Source organism: Oryctolagus cuniculus, chromosome 12 (genome assembly GCF_051225735.1).
Source record: "Oryctolagus cuniculus isolate XC-2025 breed Fujian yellow rabbit chromosome 12, ASM5122573v1, whole genome shotgun sequence".
NCBI lineage: Eukaryota > Metazoa > Chordata > Mammalia > Lagomorpha > Leporidae > Oryctolagus > Oryctolagus cuniculus.
The window spans coordinates 25,222,972-25,246,330 of record NC_142878.1 but is presented as its reverse complement, the minus strand read 5'-3'; the positions used below and the strand labels follow the sequence as shown (position 1 = coordinate 25,246,330).

General features: G+C 46.6%; 1 protein-coding gene across 9 annotated transcripts in view; it reads right to left on the bottom strand.

Annotated features, from left to right (window-relative positions):
* Positions 1-6,679: 6,679 nt before the first annotated feature.
* The window catches only part of TRIM9 (tripartite motif containing 9), a 114,306-nt gene continuing 97,626 nt past the window's right edge, over positions 6,680-23,359 (bottom strand). For 2 of the 9 annotated variants that reach the window (XM_008269649.5, XM_008269647.5), the window contains exons 8-13: positions 19,634-19,822; positions 17,189-17,230; positions 16,734-16,757; positions 15,581-15,884; positions 12,651-12,813; positions 6,680-8,708 (exon numbers count right to left, since the gene is read on the bottom strand). In XM_008269649.5, coding sequence (XP_008267871.3) covers positions 8,646-8,708; positions 12,651-12,813; positions 15,581-15,884; positions 16,734-16,757; positions 17,189-17,230; positions 19,634-19,822 — 785 coding nt within the window. In that variant the 3' untranslated portion in view covers positions 6,680-8,645. The remainder of the gene's footprint in view (positions 8,709-12,650; positions 12,814-15,580; positions 15,885-16,733; positions 16,758-17,188; positions 17,231-19,633; positions 19,823-23,359) is intronic. The other 7 variants (XM_002718239.6, XM_008269648.5, XM_002718240.6 and 4 more) reach the window with 6 other exon arrangements.

Below are 23,359 nucleotides of genomic sequence, written 5' to 3'. Positions count from 1 at the left end.
AAGATTGGCTTTTCTCAAAGACAAAAGCTCAGTATTGGTGAGGATGTGGAGAAAGGGGAGTGCCTGCACACTGTTGGTGGGAATGGCAGCTCGTGTAGCCATGTGGAAAACGGTACGGAGGTTCCTCAGACTGGAATTCGATCTACCACATGATGCAGCAATACTACCACTGGGTCTACATCCAAAGGACATGAAGTGAAATTATCTTCAGCCATAAAAGACAGATGGAATCTTGTCACTTGTAACAGAATGGTGAAACTGGAGGTTACCATGTTAAGTAAAACAAGGCAGGCGCATAAAGACAATGTCCCATGATTTCACTCATACGTGGAGTCTGTAGAACTTTTAAAATTCCAGATTCTCAGGCCGCACCCCAGACCCATTAAGTTAGCAGCCTGCCACCAGTATTTTTGAAATTCCCTTGACAATCTCCGTGTGTCGTGGAGGTGGAGGACTCCACTCTACCAGTAGCTGGTGAGTTTCTTTTACATACGGTGGAACATGCATCTTAGCTGGAGAGATGCTAAGAGTAGAAAAACTCAAAACCCAAACACAGCCTTGCATTACCTAAGAAAACGGGATTGCTGTTACTGACAGTCTCGCCCCAGGAGGGTTCGGAATGTGAAACATCTCCTCCTGAGTCCCAGCAGTTCTGCAGAACTGAGGTTTTCAGTGGTCTAGTGTCTGAAAGTTCTACCACGCCCCAGTGATGATTAAGTTTCCTTTAGTTTCTAGGCAGGAAGCTTAAATATGAACCCGGATGTATGAGACTCCTAAAGAGAAAAAAAGGGAGAGACCAAAATGAAAAGCACCATGCGAAATGCATGACTCCTCTTGTTGCGGAGTGTGCTCCGGTGTCCCTGTGTCTTGGAAACTTTAGCTCCCTTTGGGGCCTTGATTTCCCTGCCCCCATACCCCTAGAGCTAGCTCAGTGCATTGCTCCATTGGGCTCCTCTACCCCCATCACCAAGGCAGAGAGCAGATGTTCACATGTCTTAATATCAAGGAAAAGTGTCCCCTCGGCTGGGGTCCTGGGCAGCCAACTTACCCACAGCATTTGCCTTACGGGTGGTGACTGCACAATGCCGTTTTAACTCTTGGTCTCAGTTGGAATCTTGATGATGCGGAATTTGATAGCAGCATGTGGTCTTGGCTGGACCTCAGGAGATTTTAAGACTTACTGATTTCTTTCTAGGAGGATATTTGTGATTCTACTGCTGGCATCCAGGTCGCAGTGTATTACTGTACCTACACCAGGTTTGTGCATTCTGCAAAGCCTGTCGATGCAGCCAAACGCCAGCCATGAAACTGACCTCTTGAGAAGCTGCAATTAACTTCCACCTGCTCGTCATTTTTCGGCCTACCCACCAGCTAAGGCTGGAGACTTATTTCTTCTCATCTACAGCCACGCTGCCCACCAGGCAATTAGGGAAACAGATTGAGATTATGTGTGAAAATCAGCATTACAGTAGGAACAATTAGGATCCTCATTTACTGAAGATGACTTGCTCATCAGAAACTAATTAACTATTACGTTGAAAACACACTCAAGAAACAGAGCAGAAGAGTTCATATTTAATACCTCCTTCTTTCCTTAAAAGCGGTTTGTTAAATGGCAGCTTAATAATAAATCAATAGATCTTTGATTCTAGAGGTAGGTTCAGACAGGAAAAAGATGGGTTCAGTTAATTAAAGAAGAGAGCAGATGGCGAGGACAACAAAGGAGAACCTCAAATGTAAGAGAAGCTGGAGAGGGGTTCTAGGGAACGGAGAAGCCTCTGGCATAAAATACAGCGACCTAAGCCTCCTTGCGAAAGACCAGATAAATATCTACATTCTCTGCTGGTTTATTAAGGTTTAATATCTTCTGCTTAACACCTTAACACCTGGGAGGTGGGGTGGTTAAGCTGATTAAGAATACAGTTTTGGGGTCGGAACTGTGGCTCACTTGGTTAATCCTCTGCCTTGCAGTGCCGACATCCCATATGGGTGCCTGGTTCTAGTCCCAGTTGCTCCTCTTCCAGGCCAATTCTCTGCTGTGGCCCAGGAGGGCAGTGGAGGATGGCCCAAGTGCTTGGGCCCTGCACCCGCATGGGAGACCAGGAGGAAGCACCTGGCTCCTGGCTTCGGATCGGAGCAGCTCCAGCTGTAGCAGCCATTTGGGGGGTGAACAAACAGAAGGAAGACCTTTCTCTCTGTCTCTCTCTCTCTCACTGTCTATAACTCTACCTGTCAAATAAAAAAAAAGAATATAGTTTTACTGCTCAGTTCACTAATTCTTAGTTATTTTTCACCACTTGAAAACCGTCTTCATTTTCTCCCTTGTGATTTTCTTTTCCACGTGTATTAAAATGGCAACATTTGAGTCATCCTGTAGTTGATCTCAGCGGTACTATTATCATTTTGCGTATCGTTGCTTTGACATGATTTGGATGTCAAGCTTATCAGTGTGCTGCTTTTTCTCAGACTTAACTGTGCCCATATTCTTCTACTAATATTTGTAGAAGAACTGGACAAACATTTGTCAGACTCCAAAGGAACACGCCCGAGAAGATGACAGGAAGAATCAGTAACCACACTCATTCAGGATCTTGTTGGTCATTCGCAGATTGCCACAGATTAATAACACCAAACTTGGCAGCACTTGTTCTACACCAGGCACTGGTTTTAGTGTTTTATGTTGCATTACCTGATTTCTTCCTCAAAACAATCTCATTACAATCTCCTGTTGAGAAATGTGCACACTATGAATTTTCACCATGTGCCCCAGGATACGCAGTGAGCACACCTTGAATCTGGACGAGAACTGGGGATGTCAGTGCCGGATGCTATGCGGGAAGTTACTCTTTCTATTCTCAGGATCATCTGACAGTGCAGAGTTCAAAGGCTACTTAATAGTTACACTTAATGTGTCTTTCATTTGTATAGAACAAAACACGTTTACATGCCTTATCGTACTTTATAACCCTTTTTGCTGTGTAGTATAAATACATATTGAACATATTTTTCTTATTAGAGACTTTTATCCAGAATTGGGAACCACTGGTTTATTATGCATGCATCAAAGTGGTTTATTTTGCTTGACGTCCACACAGTGTAAGATGCTGGCTTCTAAGTTGTTAACAGATAGTTAAACTATAACATTCCGCCTTGCTTCTTTCTTTCTTTATTTATTTATTTTTTATTTATTTATTTTTTTGAGAGGCGGAGTGGACAGTGAGAGAGAGAGACAGAGAGAAAGGTCTTCCTTTGCCGTTGGTTCACCCTCCAATGGCCGCCACGGCTGGCGTGCTGCTGCTGGCGCACCGAGCTGATCCGATGGCAGGAGCCAGGTACTTATCCTGGTCTCCCATGGGGTGCAGGGCCCAAGCACTTGGGCCATCCTCCACTGCACTCCCTGGCCACAGCAGAGAGCTGGCCTGGAAGAGGGGCAACTGGGACAGAATCTGGCCCCCCGACCGGGACTAGAACCCGGTGTGCTGGCGCCGCAAGGCGGAGGATTAGCCTAGTGAGCCGCGGCGCCGGCCCCGCCTTGCTTCTTAATGAAACTATAATTCATTATCTTTGTTAGTTACTAGAGAATCTTAGGGCAAAAATGGCAAGAGCACCAAGCAAAATATCAACCCTTTAGGATTTCGTGGGGCATGTTTATTTGTAGCCAATGGGAGCAGGCAGAGGTGTGATCGCAGAGTGTGTGGAGGAGCTGGTCTAAATCGCTTCCTGGACGATGGCTAGCTGGAGGAGCTGGTCTGAATCGCTTCCTGGACGATGGCCAGCTTTCCTGCTCTCTCTGCTCTCAGTCCCGAGGAAAGGGGAGGGGGAGTCCACTCTAGGACTGCAGTAGTCAAGTTCACCACAGGAGGAGGAAGCAAATGAGAGCCCATGGGGAGCAGGGAGGAACATGGGATCAGATCAGATCCGGAGTCTGCCTTTGGTGGGTTTCTGTTGCTTTAATTAAACACCCATAGACAGGGTGATTGATAAAGAGTTGAGGTTTATTTAGTCACAATACCGGAGACTAGGCAGTCCAAGAATACAGGGCTAGCGTCTGGTTAGGGCCTTCTTGCTGCATCTTGACATGATGAAGGGCATGCAACTGGGAGACAAAGCAAGTGTGCCAGCAGGGGCTCCCTTATTGTAAAGTCACTGATGCCACCATGGGTCCCTACCCTCCTGGCCTCATAGCATCCTAATTATCTCCCAAAGGCCCACCTCTAAATACCATTAACATAGGAATTAGTGATTTCATTTTCTAAAACAGAACCCTTTGGGAGACATTTAAACCACACACATTTTTTAAAAAATATTTATTTATTTGAAAGGCAGAGTTACAGAGAGAGAGGAGAGAGAGAGAGAGAGAGAGAGAAAGAGAGAAAGAGGTCTTCCATCCACTGGTTCACTCGCCAAATGGCTACAATGACTGGGGCTGAGCAAAGCCAGAGCCAGGAGCCAAGAGCCAGGTGCCAGGAGTGTCTTCCTGGTCTCCCACATGGGTAGCAGGAGCCCAAAGACCTGGGCCATCTTCTGCTGCTTTTCCCAGGCAACTAGCATGGAGTTGGATTGAAGTGGAGCAGCCAGGACTTGAACTGGCACCCACATGGGATGCCTGAACTGCAGCCGGTGGCTTTACCTGCTATGCCACAGAGCCGGCCCCCACATCTATTCTTTCTCCCCTCCCCTGCACTCCTGCTTTGGGCTTTGTCTCAGAGGACAAGGGCTGCAGAGGAACTGGGACAGTCTGGGGATAGGGCAGCAGACCGGCAGGTGCAGTTTGAAGGAGGCTGGACTCAGGGTCTTGTCCAGCCCCGAAGTCACCAGGTTACAGCACATCCTGGCAAAGAGCAGACACAAGACAGGGCTCCTGGTGTTCCCCAGGCTCTGTGCTTCCTGTTTAGGAGATCCTCTGAATGTTGTTGTAATGGAACTTTTCTCTCTTTTTTTCATATTGAAATATAGTTCACATGCCATATATTCCATTCCCTTAAACATCTCAGAGGTTTTGCTATATTCACAAGATTATGCAACCATTGCCATTACCTAATTCTGTGATATCTATTCTGCAATGGGAATTTGATAAAATTTTGGTCCCTCCCCCGCCCCCTTCCTTAGAGGAGTGCCTCACATGCTTGTACAAATGAATAGTTCTGTAGCTTTTCTTAGCCCAGCTGTGGCAGCATGGAGAAGCAATTAATGCATGGGAGAGTCCAGAACGATGTTTGTGCATTTAATCAGGTCTCCAGTACTCAGGACTCCACATTCTGTGTTTATCCCAATGCCTGGTTCTTCAAATAAATCCATGAGTTAGGGAGCCCCCATGGCATGTGACCCTGGCTTCCGTCAGCACCAGTTTTGGTAGACATACCTGGCACCTATATTTGAGGAACACATGCAGGTGTCTTTTGCATGTTCATGAAAATTATAAGGTGTGACCCAAGCACTTCTTTGTTTAATTATTATAATTCCTTGATTCATAATTAGAAATTCCAATTCAGTGGCAAGCTGCCCTATCTTACGAGTGAGTTGAAGAGATGGGCCAAAGATTAATGCACCCATTAGAAGCAGGAGCAAAAGCATCTCATTTCCGGGAAATAGGACCCTTCCTTGCAAATCACTTAATCACTCCTACGTGAAGAGGCCAAGGATCCCGACTTCCACTAACCTTATCGCAATGGGAAGAGCAAAAAATGTGTCACGTGGCCCAGTAGGCAGTGAATGGAGAGAACAAAACTGGAAGGAGACAGATGGGTCAAATAGAGGGAAAAGAAAAAAAAATCTCCTAGTAGCAGGAGAGGCAGGAAGAATGGGCAGAAATCAGGATGGACAATCACCAGAAGCCGGTCCCAACTGCACCCAGTCCTCTCTGGAAGATTGCAACCTGGGTTATATTCTTTTTTTTTTTTTTTTTTTTTTTTGACAGGCAGAGTGGACAGTGAGAGAGAGAGAGAGAAAGAGAGAAAGGTCTTCCTTTGCTGTTGGTTCACCCTCCAATGGCCGCTGCTGCCGGTGCGCTGCGGCTGGCGCACCACGCTGATCCGAAGGCAGGAGCCAGGTGTTTATCCTGGTGTCCCATGGGGTGCAGGGCCCAAGCACCTGGGCCATCCTCCACTGCCTTCCCGGGCCACAGCAGAGAGCTGGCCTGGAAGAGGAGCAACCAGGACAGAATCCGGCGCCCCGACCGGGACTAGAACCCAGTGTGCCGGCGCTGCAAGGCAGAGGATTAGCCTATTGAACAGTGGCGCTGGCCTGAGTCATATTCTTTTAACAATAAAAGTGGTTCCTTTGAAAAGCAATGTAAGGGAATCTATAATGTTGTAATGATTTGAAAACATTGTACTATTTAGCCAAAGAAATGCTAAAGGAGCCAGGTTTGAAAAAGTCAGTGCTACTCTACTTGGTAGCACAAATTTGTGGTCATTTTCAGAAGCAGGTTTACTGAAGTATGTCCCCAGATCTTAGAGGAAGACTCCCCAGCTCCCCAAGCATCTCAGCTGTGGCCGCTGCACAACTACTTAGGATTCAGTAAGATCAGGAGACAGTGCTACGTGCCAATGGGTGGAAGGGCACCTGCTCTCGAGAGCTCTGGGGGACTTCCTGGCTATACACTGTCCCTGCAGCGTTGTTCTGGTGAGGGTGAACTGTCACCACTAGTGGGCAAAGGCTAAGAAATTCAAAAGAGACATTTTGTTCTCTCATAAAAATCATTTATTGGCACACCAGAAAGGATGACTTTTTTTCTAGTACAGTAGCATTGTGCGTCTCTAGCCGTGATTCCGTGTAAGCTACATGTTACAAGTCACTGGAGACCTAATTACCAGGAGGATTTTAGTAAAGTACAAGGGTAACTATGAGGCCACAGCGGCCCAGCCATCGAGTAAATCAAATAGCAACGAGTGTTGTCCCGCAACAGAGTTGTAGCCAAGGAAAACCAAGATGGACATTAACAGGATAGCACCCATTCAATAAATTAGGTACAGTTAACTAGAAAATCATTATAACCTATAGAAATCATCAAAATAAAGGAAGCACAGAAGTAAACCATTAGCTATTTACATATATTACTTTCCCCAAAAACTTTAATTTGTTAGCTTTTTCATCCTATCCCTTTCCTTCTATTTGTTATTATTATTTGTTTTCATGGTGAACATTTTAGCTCACTGGAAACTATTTGGATAGCTAATCAGAACTTCTTTCCAGAGCCTACTTTTCCTAACACGTGACTGATGTCAGACAAGGAATCAGAAGGGCCACTTGGCTAAGTCCATGTCTGGAAGTGAGAAGCACTGCGACTACATTGCGCTGCTGTTCTGCTCTCCGTCATGGGGCTGACACGCGAGCTGATGTTTTCCCAGCATTGTTCGCACTACTCCGGGAAGTAAGGTTGTAAGTAGCAGCAGAATGCATGAGCTTCCTGTGACAGGCACAGAGAGTGTTACATGGGGATGGCGTGTGTATCCTGAGAGTGTGACAGTGCCCACTCCACCCAGGACCCCCGGTTCCTGAGAACGGGGCCTGTGCCCTCGGGTCACTAGTTTCCTTTATGCCATCCACTTTTAAGGCTTAGCATAGTTGTAGCATCAACACATACGAATGCTGACACCGTTTCTGCCAGAGAAAGGCCCTGTGATGAATGGTAGCAGGTACCACGATTAAAGACAACACAGTGGAAAAGGCCTTGAGTTGGTCCGTTTCTGGTGCTACAGCCAGAATACGTAGATTTTTACCATTGTTCTAGGGAACATGAAAACTCTCGCCAAGCAGCTTCTTTGACCTTTGTCTATTTCCTGTCTGCTACAAACGCAAATTTATAATCATTTTAGTTTTGCTTCATTCTCCCACTAGACTATAAGCTCCAGGAGGCAGGAAGCGCACCTGTTCACCCAGCTCTGTGTCTCCACAGTGTTGAATTAAAACACAGTGCCTGGTCCATAGTATGTTCTCCGTTAAAAATTTGTAAAGGAGTCCCAAATCATCAAGTCCCCTGGCTTGCCGATTTCGTAGCAAGGCCTGCCCCAATGATGGGGCCATCTTAATGATCCTAGCGTGATTTAAACCTGTGTGGCTGAACCTTTGTGCTTCAGTGGGTGGTGAAAGTTCTCAGCGCTAGGCTCACTCTGCCCACCTCCCAATAATGAGAGCTGACGCTGCATGGGAGGGAACAGGGCAGTCCAGGGAGTGAGCTGCAAGCTCCAAATTCAGCTCTTTCTTCCCTACCTCCCCCTACCACCTCTTTCCCAACAGAAAGCTCAAGAAAATAGTTATTGGGAGAACATTCTCCGGGCAGTGCCAGTTCAATAAGTCACCAATAACATGATCGGACGAGAAGCAAAATAGAACTCACCTACAGAGAAACTTAAATTAAATCAAAGCAAAACCTGGGGGTGGCGAAGTGGCGTGGCGGGCTGTCTGGGTCCGTGGTTGGTTAGAATCTCTGGATATGGAAGCGAACACAGGCATGGCAGTGGTGGGGAGACGTGGAGGGGTAAGGGCAGAGCTGTGGGTGTGAAGACCGTGGAGGACCAGCTGTCTTCCCCCGCCTCTCCTTCTCCCGCCTGCTCGCTGTACCTCTCTGTGCGGCTGGCTGAGCGCCTCGCCCTGGCTCTCGCAGGCGGAGGTGAGACGGGCAGCTGGCGCCTCCACGCACATCCTTAGGCTATTGACGCTCTGCTGGAGTAGAAGTCGGGGACCTGCAGCCCGGTGTGAAGCGTGACCTGGGGAACGAGACTGTGAGTGCCGCGAGGCCCCACGGGAACCCCCACCCCAGTACACGGTGCACAGTGGGTGTGCCTCTAACCCAACATGCGATCTGTTTGCTTCCCTTTAGCATCTGTTTCAGTGGGCATCGAAGAGAACCGCAGCAGAAATCGGCCTGGCCACCGTGGTGGGCCCTCAACTCCTGGTGGTGTTTGATAAAATGAGGGTACTTTGAAAAGTTCATGGAAAAATGGAACTGAAAGGTTTATGTTGGCACAAAAAATTCTGAAATCGTATTTTTTCAGTGAGCATTTTCCATGCACTCTTTGAAGACCTTGCCCGTCCATGACCGTGGTTCTCAGCCACGCACCTCTTTTATAAGCTGCGGGGAGACTGTGCTCCTTATGAATGCCAACAGGGCGCTGAACCCGCCTGAAGCCACGCTGGCCAGCCGCACCGCAGGAGCCTCTACAGGACCCATGGCAGAGACAGTCCCTTCCTCATTAAGGGACCCCGGTTATTCCAGCCAGGGCAAGCCCCTCTTCCTGAGGTTGGACAGGTGACTGTCAGCTATGAAGAAACATAGATTTGTTTATTTATTTATTTTTTTTGACAGGCAGAGTTAGACAGTGAGAGAGAGAGAGAGACAGAGAGAAAGGTCTTCCTTCCATTGGTTCACCCCGCAAATGGCTGCTACGGCCGATGCGCTGCGCTGATCCGAAGCCAGGAGCCAGGTGCTTCCTCCTGGTCTCTCATGCGGGTGCAGGGCCCAAGTACTTGGGCCATCCTCCACTGCACTCCCAGGCCATAGCAGAGAGCTGGCCTGGAAGAGGAGCAACCGGGACAGAATCCAGCGCCCCGACTGGGACTAGAACCCGGTGTGCCGGCGCTGCAGGCGGAGGATTAGCCTAGTGAGCCGTGGCGCCGGCTGAAACATAGGTTTATTAACACGGGGTACTCCAAAGGTCTGTGGAAAACTGAATTAAGTTTATGTTGGTGCAAAAAATGTGGAACTTCGTACAAAGTGTTTCCATAATGTGCATTTTTATGAACCTTCTGAAGACCCCTTGCATGCATGGATTTCAGATTTCTTGTACCAAAATAAACTTATCTTTTAATTCAATTTTCTATGAATTCTCTGAAGTACTCTTGTACTGTTTGGCCAACTCCTGTTCCATCTCAAGCCTCAGTGAGTAGCTGCGTGGGCAAGGCTGTTAACCATGTCATGCAGTACAGGTGGAAGACATCTTCCCTGAAATGCCTGGGACTAAAAAGCCTTAACAGAATTTGGGAGATTTCTAGATTCTGGAAGACTTGCACCCACTTTACTTGTTGCGCGTCTCTGATCCCAGAGTCTGAAATCCAAAATGCTCCAGGACCTGAAACTTTCTAAGTATCCTCAGGTTTTAGGGAGCAGGGACTTAGCTTATTGGTGAAGAAGCCTACATCCAAACTGGAGAGCCTGAGTTTAAGTTCCAGCTCTGGTTCCCAGTTCCAGCTTCCTACCAGTGAAGACCCTGGGAGGCAACTGGGATGGCACAAGTAACTGAATCCCTGCCACTCACATGGCAGACCTGGGTTTTGTTCTTGGCTCCTGGCATCAGCCCTTGACCTGGCCCCAGCCCATGATGCTGTGGGAATCTGGGGACTGAACTAGCAAACGGGAGCTCTCTCTCTCTCTCAGTCTGTCCATCTGTCTTTCCGTCTCTCAGATAAATAAATAAAACTTTAAAAATCTTCTGGGGGAGGGCACTGGTGCAGTGGTTAAGCCACTGCTTGGGATGCCTGTATCCCATATCAGCACCCCAACTTTACTTCAGATCCGGCACCCTGCTATTGTGCACACTGGGAGGCAGCAGAGGATGGCTCAAGGACGTGGGTCTCTACCACCCATGTGGGAGACCTGGATGGAGTTCCAGCTTCGCCTGGCCCAGCCTAGGCTGTTGCAGGTATTTAGGGAGTAAGCCAGCGGATGGAAGATCTCTTACTTTCTCTCTCCATGGCTCTGCCTTTCAAATAAAAATAAACAAATAAACTTAAAAGAAAAAACCCTTCTGGGATTTGGAGGATTTCAGATGTTGAATTTTCAGACTGGGGATGCTCACCCTGTCTTTCCTTGTCAGTGCCTTTGTCTATAGATACTCAGAACATTCTGGACATCCCTAAGGCGCATCCAGTATGACATTCTTTGGAAAGAAACAGCTAAAAAACTTGGAGAGCTCTGAACGAGGTCTTCCTGCATTTCTCTTCTAGGGAAATTGATGGTTTTATTTCTTACCATGTGAAGGCTGAACTTGGAGAGATTAGATTTCAGCCTCTCGGAAAGAGGCTGAAGACAGAAGGCAGGGCTCAGTGAGTTAGACAATAGTGAGTTTCTAAAAATCACCTGCAGTCACTTGATTCTCATGCCCTGTCCTCAGGCAGCCATTGGTTGGATGAGGTTGATGGCTGCTAATGGGAGGTTCAGCTCAGGAGGGTGAAATCCTCCATCCTGAGTCCTGATGGTGGCTGGCTGGGCTCTGAGCCCTCTCATTCCACTCGCAGAGCACTGGCCTCTCTGCCCTTCCCTGCCTCTGGGAGGCCTCAGGCCCTTTGCACTGGCTGCTCCCTCTGCCCGGAAGGCTCTGCACAGCTCGTTCCCCGCTGCCCAAGCTCGGTTCACCTGTGCCTGCAGGAAGGCCTACCTGTACCGGCCCTCCTGTATCAGACTCCAGGTGCCTTCCACAGCCCAGCACTCTCTCGATTCCTTTGCTCATCCTGGGTCTTCTCTCCACTGTACTCTTCTCTTTCTGACACACTGTATAACTAATGCTATCATTACGCTTACAAGTCTTCACCTGTCTCTTGTAACCACAGTGAGAGCTAATGATTTTTATCCCTCCCCCGCACTGATATGTTAAAGGCACTCTATATGTATTTGTTTGATGAATGAATGAATCAGAGGAACTTGTTTCATATCTACAGTAAATCATAAGTAACTGTCTTAAGGCAGGAACTAGGTTTTCTTTTTATATTTGACAGATAGAGTTAGACAGTGAGAGAGAGAGAGAGAGACAGAGAGAAAGGTCTTCCATCCGCTGGTTCACCCCCAAATGGTTGCAATGGCTGCAGCTATGCCGATCCGAAGCCAGGAGCCAGGTGCTTCCTCCTGGTCTCCCGTGCACTTGGGCCATCCTCTACTGCCTTCCTGGGCCACAGCAGAGAGCTGGACTGGAAGAGGAGCAACCGGGACTAGAACCTGGCGCCCATATGGGATGCTGGCGCCGCAGGCCGAGGATTAACCGAATGAGCCACGGTGCCGGCCCTCAGGAACTGGGTTTTCTACTCTCATGGCACCTGACTAAGCTGGACAAGAGCACAGAGAAGAGGCTCAGATTTTCTGATCTTGAAACTGACAACTTCCAGCTACATCTTCACCTCTCGTTGCGTTTGTTTTCATGCTAGTTGGTTAAAGTCTTCTCACTCTTGGAGGTGAAGCTAAAACTTGGAGGGATGATCATTAGCCACCAGGAAGACTTCCACTTTCCCACGTGCTGTTAACTACACCGTGGTCAAGTATGAGGGTACTGCGCAATGTTCATGGAAAAAACGGGAATTAAAAGATAAGTACAATTTGGTGCCAAAAAATTTGAGATCATGCATAGTTTTTTCATAATGTGCATTTTCCATCAACGTTGTGATGACATGTCTGGATTTCAAAGTTTTGGGCACCAAAATAAATTTGTCTTTGAATTCCACTTTCCCATGTCCTTTGTGAAGTCCCCCGTATAAAGAAGGGGCTCAGGCCGACGTGGAGTCACATCGGTTGTGCACGTCGGGCCCCTCTCCCCTGTCCTCCGAGCCACAGCCTCGGCCTTACGCTCTCAGCTTTTCTCTGGGGTCTGCCCCCGCTGCCCACCAGCAGCCTCGGATGCTGCGGCGGCGGGAGCAGCGTCGGCTTCCGGGGGCGAGGTGCTTACCTGCACGTTCCTGTTGAGGCTGACGGCAGGGAAGAAGAGGCCCTCCACGTTCTCGAACGCAATGGGACCTTGCTGTTCATCGTTGATAAAAAATGTCAACGTTTTTCTGTTTAAGTCGAGGAGGACCCCGACGGTGGCCCCTTTTCCGATCCCTCCCTCGGTTCTGCGGGAAAAGAAAATGAGTAGGTTTCATTCTAGAAGCTCCTCTTTTCTTCTTTTTTAAAATAGTTAATTAAACCAGTGCTTTTCAGCCTGTTTCAAATTACTGCCCCTACCACCCCCCCAGGCTTTTTAAACATTGTTTTCTCCTAATGATCCCGCCGCACAGTGTTTTAATACCACACGCTTGTGTATGTGCTGACTGTGTGTCTGTGATTCATGTAGATATAAAAAGGTTGCACAGTTTTGTCCTCATCCCACCCATTGTCCCTCCCTCGGGGGAGAGAGCTGCCCCTGACGAGAAGGCATGAGCTGCTCTGCGTCGCTGCGACTGAATTCGTTCACACAGCGCCACTGCCACTGGGCCCAGCAGCAGAAAACACAGGCTTCCAGCTCTCAGCGCTCTCACTGTAGCCATGAAGCGTCGTTAAATATAAAACAACTTAATCTGAACGTCAAAATAAAGAAGCTCTTAGGTTGAACCTACAGCATATGCATAAAAATTGGATTTGGGGTTTTATGCTACCCATGAAATGGAAAATTTGTGGGGAGCAACTGGGAGCAACTCAGACTAGACTAAGTTACTGGAATTAAGACTTATTCTATGCATCTGCTCTCCTACAATATGGCGCTGAGAAGGGAAACAGCTTCTACACAGCTGCCTCCAGTTCAACCAATAAACTGTAGGACCTACTCCTGATTGGAGAAGAGCAGCGTACTCGGCGTGTGGGCAGCCGAGTTGGGATTGGCGGAGGAGGACTATAAAGGAGGAGAGAGACGGCATGCACCAGGAACATCTAAGGGGAACATCTAAGAGGAACACCTGTGCAGCCCCCGAGAGAGCCGGCTGGCGGTGTGCCGCTCCCCCGCGGAAGTGGGGAATGTGGCAGGGGGAACCGCCCTTCCACGGAGGTGGAGGGACGGTAGCCAACCCGGGAAGAACCAGCAGCAAACCCGGGGAGCGCCGAGCAGACCAAAGAACAGCGCAGGGTCCTGTGTCGTTCCTCCACGAAGAGGGGGAGCGACATAATGGTGCCATGACTCGGATATGAAGCCTAGGCAGGGTTTAGTGTTGCTCCTCCGTGAAGAGGGGGAGCGACAAAAATTCATTTCAGAAAGATGCTAATTTTTAGCATGTTGAATTTCAACTAAGAAGTTAGAGGTTGTCCTTAAAGTGACAACACTGCAGAAGGGGATTCTTCCCAGCGAGGGGAGGTAATTACATGACAGGAAATGTAGTGGTGTTAAGGAACCTGCATTTCACTGATCTCACAAAACTCTGTCTTGTGCTTCAGTTGATGGACTCGCAAAATACTATTAAACATGGACGATCAGTTTTGTGTTTGTTCCTTTTCTAACAATACTGAACTTCTTCCTCATCTCAGCAGAGCACAGGAATTTCAGAATTGCCATTCATTTCCTCTTGCGTGCAGAATATTGGCTGTTCACAGCCACTGAAGGACGGTTTTACAAATAGCATCTTGTCATTCCCAGGTTTAACAGTGACAGCACAAGTGACATGCAGTTAGCAAGCAAGCAGACGTGTTCGGCCTTAAGAACGTGTTTCTCTGCTTCGTGTGCTGGTAGTGTTACTTATCCACTCCTTTCCTCCAAAGGAAAGAGGCAAAAAGGGAAAATGTAAGCATGGGGTATTGGTGATGTAAAGGAATCCAGTGTCAGAGAGTTCCCCAAAATGTCAACCACTGAAGACAGCTGCATCTCTACTCCCTTAGTTGGAAGAATGCATGGGGCCAGAGCTGGGGTGCAGATTAATCTTCCGCCTCTGGTGCTGGCATCCCATATGAACCCCGGTTTGAGTCCTGGCTGTTCCTCTCCTGATCCAGCTCTCTGCTATGGCCTGGGAAAGCAGTGGAAGCTCCTGGCTCCTTCCAGTCGGCACAGCTCTGGGCTGTTGGGGCCATTTGGGGAGGGAACCAGTGGATGGAAGACCTCTCTGTCTCTCCCTCTTTCTGTCTGTAACTCTACCACTCAAATACAAAGCTGGATTCCCTCCCCGACCCCGCCACTGCAGCAGAATAAACAAAAGACATTCTCTGCTTAGGAAATCTGTGAAAAGAATGCAACTTAATGAAAACAGAAGACCAGGGGGAAAATGGAAAGTATGTATTAAATTATAATTTCTATATTTTGGCGCCAGAAGGAAACCTTAAGGAAACTACTGTATTCTCTTAGTCTCAGCAAACTGGAAGTCTTCTTTCATACATTGAGAGGATTCTCCAAGTACAAAGCTATCCTAATCGGCATCCCTAAGCCTTGGTTTAAGGAGCAGCTTCTGTTCTGAGTAGAAGTGTTGTTAACTAGCGTAACAAGCATGGTTGCTATGTTTTCAGGTGTCTCCAGTAGGAGACATCTTCACACATCTCATTTCATCTCTAGAACATTTCTGTGTGGGAAAATATTATTATCCCAGTTTGGTGGCTTTGTTAACTGAGGTTCGGAAACATGAGGCGACTTGTCCCACAAGCACTTTTCTGACACGCTGCAGGTGTAGGTTTCAGAATCTTGGGTGGTTTACGATGGCTATGCCTGGGTACTCTGAGTTTCAGGCCACAGGTGGGCTTCAGCAATGCAGAAAATAAGCCACCAGTACAGACTCCGCTAAGAGCAATGCATCGCCTGTGCTTCTTAATGAAGCCCAGCCCCTGCTGCACTTCCTTAATGTTGCCCTTGTAACAAGGCTTTGAACTTGGGCTCGCTCTCCTGACCGGAAGCCAACGTGAAGAAGGCTTGGTTTGGGGGCTGCAGGGTACCTGTTTGTGTGCGAGTTGCTGTGCATGAACCAGCTCCGGTTATTGTCCACATACATTGCCCAGGCTTTGTCGTCCTTTCCTAACATCACATCCTTCGTCACGTCGATGCGAGCCACGCCAAAGGCAGGATCAGGGTGGTTGTCATAGCGGTCTACCGTGAGCTCCCAGTAGTGCACGCCCTTGGAGAAGCCGGTCTTCCCCAGCACCACCCGGTCATCGTAGCTGCTGCAGGTCACCGTCAGGTTGTCATTGGAGAAGATGATGTCTGAGTGCGCCGAGCCAGGGTCAAAAGCGAACCAGGCCACTGGGAAGAACAGAGAGGAACTGGGTTACTAAGGTGCACCCGGCAAGCTGAGCATCAGAACACACTCCTGGGCGGGTGAGGTGCACTGTGTTGCGTTTTCATGCTGCCATGCGGGGGCGGGGACGTGCCTGGGGCCGGAGAGGCCGTGAGTGAGCAGACAGGGGCACGTCCTGGGAGCTGGTACTCTCTGCCCCAGAAGCAGGCAGAGGACACACGACCGATTCAGCAGGGGTTACCTGGCTTAGACTGCACTCCCCACCAGCTGATCCGGGAGTGAAGTGGCATCGGTTTTGGAAGGTGCAAGTTCCTTCGCCTGGTGACCGGCAGAACAGTGCACCAGAGGCATAAAGGGAGAGGGGATGCACTAAGCCTGTGTGACCCCTGAGGCAGGGAGGCTAGGATCTAGAGCCCTGGATGGAGGGGGGATAAAACACACGGAGTGAAGGCAGGAAATATCCCTTCGGCAGAAGTGCTGGAATCTACTCACTTTGACAGTTACCTTGGCTCTAAGGAAAGCTCATGGGCTGTGAGGCTATCTGCAACGTCAACTGATTTTCATGAGCGACTGTGACTTGGGTGCAGGACACTTTGCTTCCTCCATACTGAACATACAGACTGTGTGTTACTCCTAAAACTAACCGCACAATGTTTTGCCAGAGCCGTAGCCTTTGTGGATAGTAGGTGCAGACAGAATGATGTCTTCCTACAAGTTGTTATGCCCCAAATTCTAAAAGCTGCCTACAAATAACACCGTCTGGCGAGACAGAGTTCCTGATTTATTACACCTGTGAGCCACCTCGCATGCACTCCGGTCTTTGCTATTCACAACAGAGTAAGCTGATTCCATACCTGCCAACAGCTTTTTAATGTCAACTGTGGGCGTCCCGAGTGAAAGGCATGGGGGAGAGAAACAGGAAGCAAAAGTGACATCGATAAGAAAGCATGCCTCTTTTGATAGACGACTACCCAAAAAGAGCTCAGTCTACAATACGGCACACACTGCAACAGTCGGTCTGACTCGTATCGTTATCTGCATTAGGGCTCATAAAGAGGGCTTTAGGTTGACTTATAAAAACTGGGGGTGGGGGTAGGGAGTGGGGAGAGGTAAGTTTGGGCTATAACATTAAAAAATACAGGCATCTTTCCCATTTCCTCCAAGAATTTGAGAAACTGATAACGGAGTTAGAATGACAATTAGACAATTTTATTGATGTAAGATAAGCTGCTGCCATTTATTTTGAAAAGGAAATTGTGAGCACACCAATCACACAAGTAGAAGTAACAATTACAATAGGGATACTTGCCTAATTGAGAGTAAGGTGCAGACTGTGTCTCAAAATTGCATCCTATAAAGAGATACTACACATCAAAGCTATGAAACAACCGATGATAGAAATTATCTGTATACACTTAGAAAGCACCAGGTGACTATAGTCACTAAGGCCTGATTCATGAAAAAACATTGCCCTTTTTACGTCAACTTAGTTGGCTGGATATTAATGCTTTTCTGCTCTTTGAAAAGTTCATCTTCTTACCATTTAATAAGTCCTCCTCCAATTGATTCTAAACTCTGCAGCTTAAATTTTCATCATCTTCCAAGTTCAATGTTTTCCACTAATTATTCTGCATTAAGAAAACTGACTGTTTTAAAAATGAGAAAAATTTACCCCATTGAAATGCGAAAGTTCCTGGATCCCTGATGAAACACTGCTGTGGACCACCATTTCCTGCCTCTCTAACTGGCTGAGCTGAATGGGCTTTCTCAGGATTTGGGCCCCAGTTAAATTACAGACACCTTTTCCATTTCTCCTACTACGTCAATCCTCCCCTGAAGGGGCTGAGGGATGGTGGCAGTGGGTGTGGGCTCAGAGATCGTTGGGATCACCTTGTAACTTTTTCCACTGCGCCCTTCCCTAACATTTGGGTCCCCTACCCCAAGAGAAGCTGCCTTGGGATGGAGGAGGATGGTCTCATCTTAAAATGCTTAACCATGAATAATGCATAATTTCCAAGCATGTGTTGGGGACTGATCTAGAAAACGTGGTTTTGATGAGCAGCAGAGAAAAAAATCATTTCATTTTTTTTTTTGTTTTAGTAAGGCCCTATGTGCTAATTTCTAAAACAATTGAAGAATAATGCATTGACTTAAAAGAAATTCACAAGTTTTAAAAAGAAACGTACTACAAAAGAGGACTAATGACCAAATTAAAATAAAATTTAGATTATGGCTTTAGTTTTTGGTTAGTTAATTTTACCCTGTGATGATTTCACTTTCAAAAAAAAATCATTTTCTTCTGACTCATAATGATTTTTATGTTTAGAGTCTCTCCACTGTGACTTCCATTCCTGCTCATGGGTAGAGCATGACGAGTATGGAGCATTCAGAGTTGTAAAACTGAATCTCACAGCCATCTTTGGAAATAAATTTGTAGAATCTGAATAGGGCTTTAACAATTTTTAAATGAATCATGCCTTGTGCAAGTTTTTTCACAAGTATTCTGAACTTTTTATACTACTTTAAACCCACCATCATACATGTAAGATTCAACAGTACAACTATAACAATGCATTAAATACAACCATCAAAAATCTCCAAACCCACATTTCATGTTATTCTTAAGACAATATACATTACAAAGACCATACAATATTGCAGTACATTAGACACAGTGAAAGGTGTTCCAGAACAAAGCATGTTGGAAGCCAGTAGTGCACAGAAAAACAATAGGAAACGGAAAAGCACAAAGGAAAACATCATTTTCAAGAGAGCTTGAAGTCCCTGCATCCTTTTTGCACTGTCATGCTGTGGCCTTCTTCATTCCAGGATGTGGGATGAGCCAAAAGAATAAAATAAAAAGCAAAAGAAACCTTTGGAAATGTGAAATGTGCATCACGTGTATCCATGATTACAATATAGTCCTGAAGAGATCAAATGAGTCTGCATCCTGGGTATTTTAAGATTCTGCTTGCTAGACGGCATTCACCGCCCCTGCAGTCAGCTAGAAGCCCGGTCTCACCGGCTCGACTGTGGGAGACTTTGCAGGGGCCGGACTTTTTAATTACTCAGATCTTTGGGCACTGGGCATTGGGAGTTAAGGGTTTCTAATGAAGCCAGGACCGGTCCCTCCTCTTTGTTAGGAAAACCATCAGCTGTGAGCTCCTCCCAGGGAGCACAGGCTTTTGCATAAAATGCTTTTACTTTCTGCTCACTGGGTTGCTTGCTTTGTAAGATGAATTCTGCAGCTGGTGTTTTTTTTTTTTTTTATTTTATTATTATTATTTTGTCAGTAAAGATCTCTTGAGTCTATGTTTAATCAGACCACTCCAGGCTGGATGCACTGATCCAGTCTCCAGCCACAGCTGGTTTCCTGGATACAGAAGGGCTGCAACCCTGCGCAGTACTGCCACGGCCTCCACCCAGCCAGCCCGGTGCCGTGCTAGGCCACTGCGCGTGATGACAGAGCAGGGTATCTACGGTGGGACCAGCTTGTGCAAAAAGAACTGCTTCACTCATCACTTTCCAATGCCATTATACAACGACCACAGCCTCACAGGTGGTCCTCACGCCACACAAACGAGAATGCCACAAAACGCCATAGTCCAAGGGCTCCTCCTCCCGGAAGCAGGCCACAGACACAGAGACTAGCTCATCCCCCTCACCCGCACATGAACAGCGAGAACGAAACAGGTAATTCAGAGGTGCCCCCAAGGCTCAGAGCTGCAGAGAAAGGGCTGAGAGCTCAGCTCACCGGGTGCATTGAGAGACTGTAAAGAGGAATGCAAACTCTGCTGGTGGGGTGAGGATCGGAAACCAAAGTAGGCTCTCCCCGGGAAGCTGGCTTGTAGATTAAGGGTGGAGGAGAAAGGACTCATTCTACGGAGCGGCAATCTTTCCGAAGGCACTGGAAAAGGGAGGGTCTGTTCTTCTGAATCTGTGTCTAAATGCAAGATCAATGCAAACTAGAGATCAGAAATGTGCTTCCTGCCCATGCACGCTTCCCCAAGACCTGCCTGGCCCATGCACTCACACAGTCTCCTCTGTCCCTCGGGGCACCACATGCAGGCACTCAGAAACCCCCTGGGCCTGGGGGCCGGGAGGGACCCAAGGGAGCGTTTTCATTTCCCTCCACTTTTCAGTGGCAGAAAAAGTATTTTTCGGAGGTTTCCTTTTAACGAAGTCAAGTATTTATTTTTTAGAGCCGAATTTAGAAACTCAGGAGCTTAGTTTTATTCGTTGATGACCAATAGGAGATGAACACTTACTGCTTCAGCGACCTTGGAAGTCACTGCCTGGGTACCAACGGCCTCTTAAAGGGCTGTTTAGCAGATGGCGATTTCTGCGAATTGTTTGCTGTTCCCTAGTTCCCCCTTTCTCTCTGTGTTTATATATAATATATATGCACATATATATTATAGATACACACACACACACATATACACAGAGTGGAAGAGGACTCATGGGAGTGCCTAAGGAAGAGGGGGCTGGACAGGTGGTGAGGAAAAGAGCTTTTCCTTTGCTTCTGAATTATAATCAGATACCACTTGACTATTTTTGGTTCTCTGTGAACAGTGCTGAGCTGCACTGGTGGCAGAGTCTTTTTTTTTTTTTTTTCCCCAGGTAATCTGATCTGGCATGAAGGTCATCATATCAGAGTAAGGATTTCTGAATTATTGGATCTGGGCTTCTGAATTAGTTTCTTTAAGTTATTAAAGTCACTCTTTTTGGGCTAGTATTGTGGTATAGCAGATAAAGCCACTGCCTGTGGTACTGGCATCCTATATGGATGCCATTTCATTTCTTGTCCTGGCTGCTCTACTTCCTATCCAGCTCCCTGCTAATGGCCTGGGAAAAGCGGCGAAGGATGGACCAAGTGTTTGGGCCACACCACCCATGTGGGAGACCTGGATGAAGACCTGGCTCCTGGCTTTGGCCTGCCCAGCCCTGGTCATTGCGACCATTTCGGGAGTGAACCAGTAGATGGATGATCTCTCTCTATAACTCAGATAATACGTCTTTTTTTTTTTTAATCACTCTTTTCTGTTTTTGTAAAACAATAGCTGGTTCCATGGGGTTGAGATGGATCTTTGCCAATTGGAGCCTCTTTATAATTCAGTTCAACAGTAATCATTTAGGAAATACAGATGGCATGAAGGCAATACTCCATGTCCCATCCCAATAAGGAACTTTCTTCTCATGAAAAATAACATTGTTTGGATGCAGAGGGCATTTCTGGGACTATTTTTCTGGTTTGAGTCTGTTCGTGTCTCTGCTTTGTCACACACATGTCTCCTGGCAGAATGCTACACTGCGCGTATTTAACCTAAAATAACTGCAATGTGTGCACAGCATGATCCTATTTAAAGAGCTCAGAAGGGCACTGGCAAGTTTTCATACTGCCAAGAGTCAGCCTCATTTTCAATTCTAAACTCACAATATTAAGTTAGCTTTAGACTTAATCCTTGGAAGAAGATTTTTTATTTTTAAACTATATGCCAGACCTCAGAGAAAAAGAATTAGTATTTGTGAAGTTAAAGCTTTGTGTTCCCAGTTAGAATACGTTCAAGTTTTCTCCTACTTAAACTTCATATGATTTGGATAACTTGACATGTATGATCATTTCTTTTGTTTGGATGACAGAAATTTTAAAGAAATACATTATAACCCTCATAGGAAATAATGCCTTTTAGTTTAATGGACAGATCTGAAGTATAACGCAGCACTGTCAGACCGACACAGGCTTCTGTTAGGAAATGTGCTTTTCACCACCTGTGAACCATCCGTTCATTATCTTGAAAATATTTGTTGCTTTAAAAATTAAGGGAAGAGACATACATGGTAAGATTCATTTTGGAATACACGGAATCCCCGAGCAATCACCTGAAAACCCGTGGAGAGATAGATGCACATCTCTCCATCATGAGGCATACTCACCTTTGCTAGTCTCAGCATCAGGAAGAACTTAGAGTTGGCGATGGAACCACTTAGTGGGTGGGGCTGAGAGCAGCTATGAGTATTCATGGGATTAAAAACTTGACACTGAAATGGTATTGTCTTCCTATCGTTTATGTGGATCCATTATTTACTGAAGACCCATTTTTCCTTTATTCCTCTCAGTCTTTAACTATGCTCTTTACCCAAGCACAATTAAGACCCATGCTATCAACCATTCCATCTTCATTTTTGAGTTTTCCCCACCTATGGCTTCCCATTTCCCCACCATCTGGACTCTTACCACATTCTCTAAACAGGTCCTGAAAAAAGAAAAAAAAACAATCCTACCTTGCCATGAGACCTTTCAAATGAATTAAGAGAGAGAAAGAGAGAGGGAGGAAAGAGAAAGCAAGAAAAAAAAAAAAGACTTTCCACTTAATCCCAATCAAAGGAATCAATTCTCCCTCCATCCCCTTCCCCATGGCACACAGGGCAAACATTTGGGCAGCTGCTATAGGTCATCTGTGCCCCTCTGTCTTATGTCAGATGGCCGGAGTCTTGAAGGAAGACACTTATCTCAACAGCATCTGAGAGGCAATCTTCAAGCTTCCCCTCTAAGTCCCCTGGAATGAGGAGCTCATTGCCTCCAGACAGCAACCCTACTTCATGGTTATTGTTTATATGAGGGTACTGCAAGGAGTTCAGGGAAAACTGGAATTAAAACATACATTTATTTGAGTTCAAAAAAATGTAGCCTTCTTTTCGGCCTCCCTTCTCTTGCCTGCTCCTGTTCTTTATCTTCATGGGCAGTTCTCTGGCCCTGTCATGGTTAGTTTCTCTCCTCATGGAGTTGCCCACCCTCATGGCCTGAATATATTCTCACTCTCTCACTTTAAATAAGTTCTCTCACTTATATACCTTAAAGAATTGAAATATATGCAGTTGTTTCATAATAGGCATTTTCCAAGAACTTTTTGAAGATCCCTTGTAGTGTTGAATACACCTCTCAGAGCTCTACTCGCCAGCTGTAGTACTGCTATCTGCAGCTGCATGGAACACATCATTAATATTTGAGGCCAGTCACCAGTCCTCTTTAAAAGTATCCTGGGTGAGGGGGGCCGCTAAAGTCCATTTCAACCATTTCTCTATGTATGGATTTTCGATCTCTCACTCTCCTGATCATTCCCCTCTACATATGTTCAAAGGCATAAACCAAACACAATATGAAAATACTGAGCAGAGTATCACCATGTTCTGGTTTATCCAAATGATACTTATCTCACTTTGAACTTATGTGAACTGTCCTAGTGTGTTTCTATGTTATACACATGGGGTACAAGTAGGATGTGTACCCTACTTCTTTACTTCCCTTACAAAACACAAACTACTGAGTTATGGGAGAGGCTTCTCAGGCTATAATATTGTGTTAGTCAGCACAATGATGAGTAAGGCTTTCACGAAGGTATGTTTCAGATTAGGGTTAACATCCAAGACGATCATTACTAATTTTTAACATAGAGATCACTACAGAAAGATCAGTAGC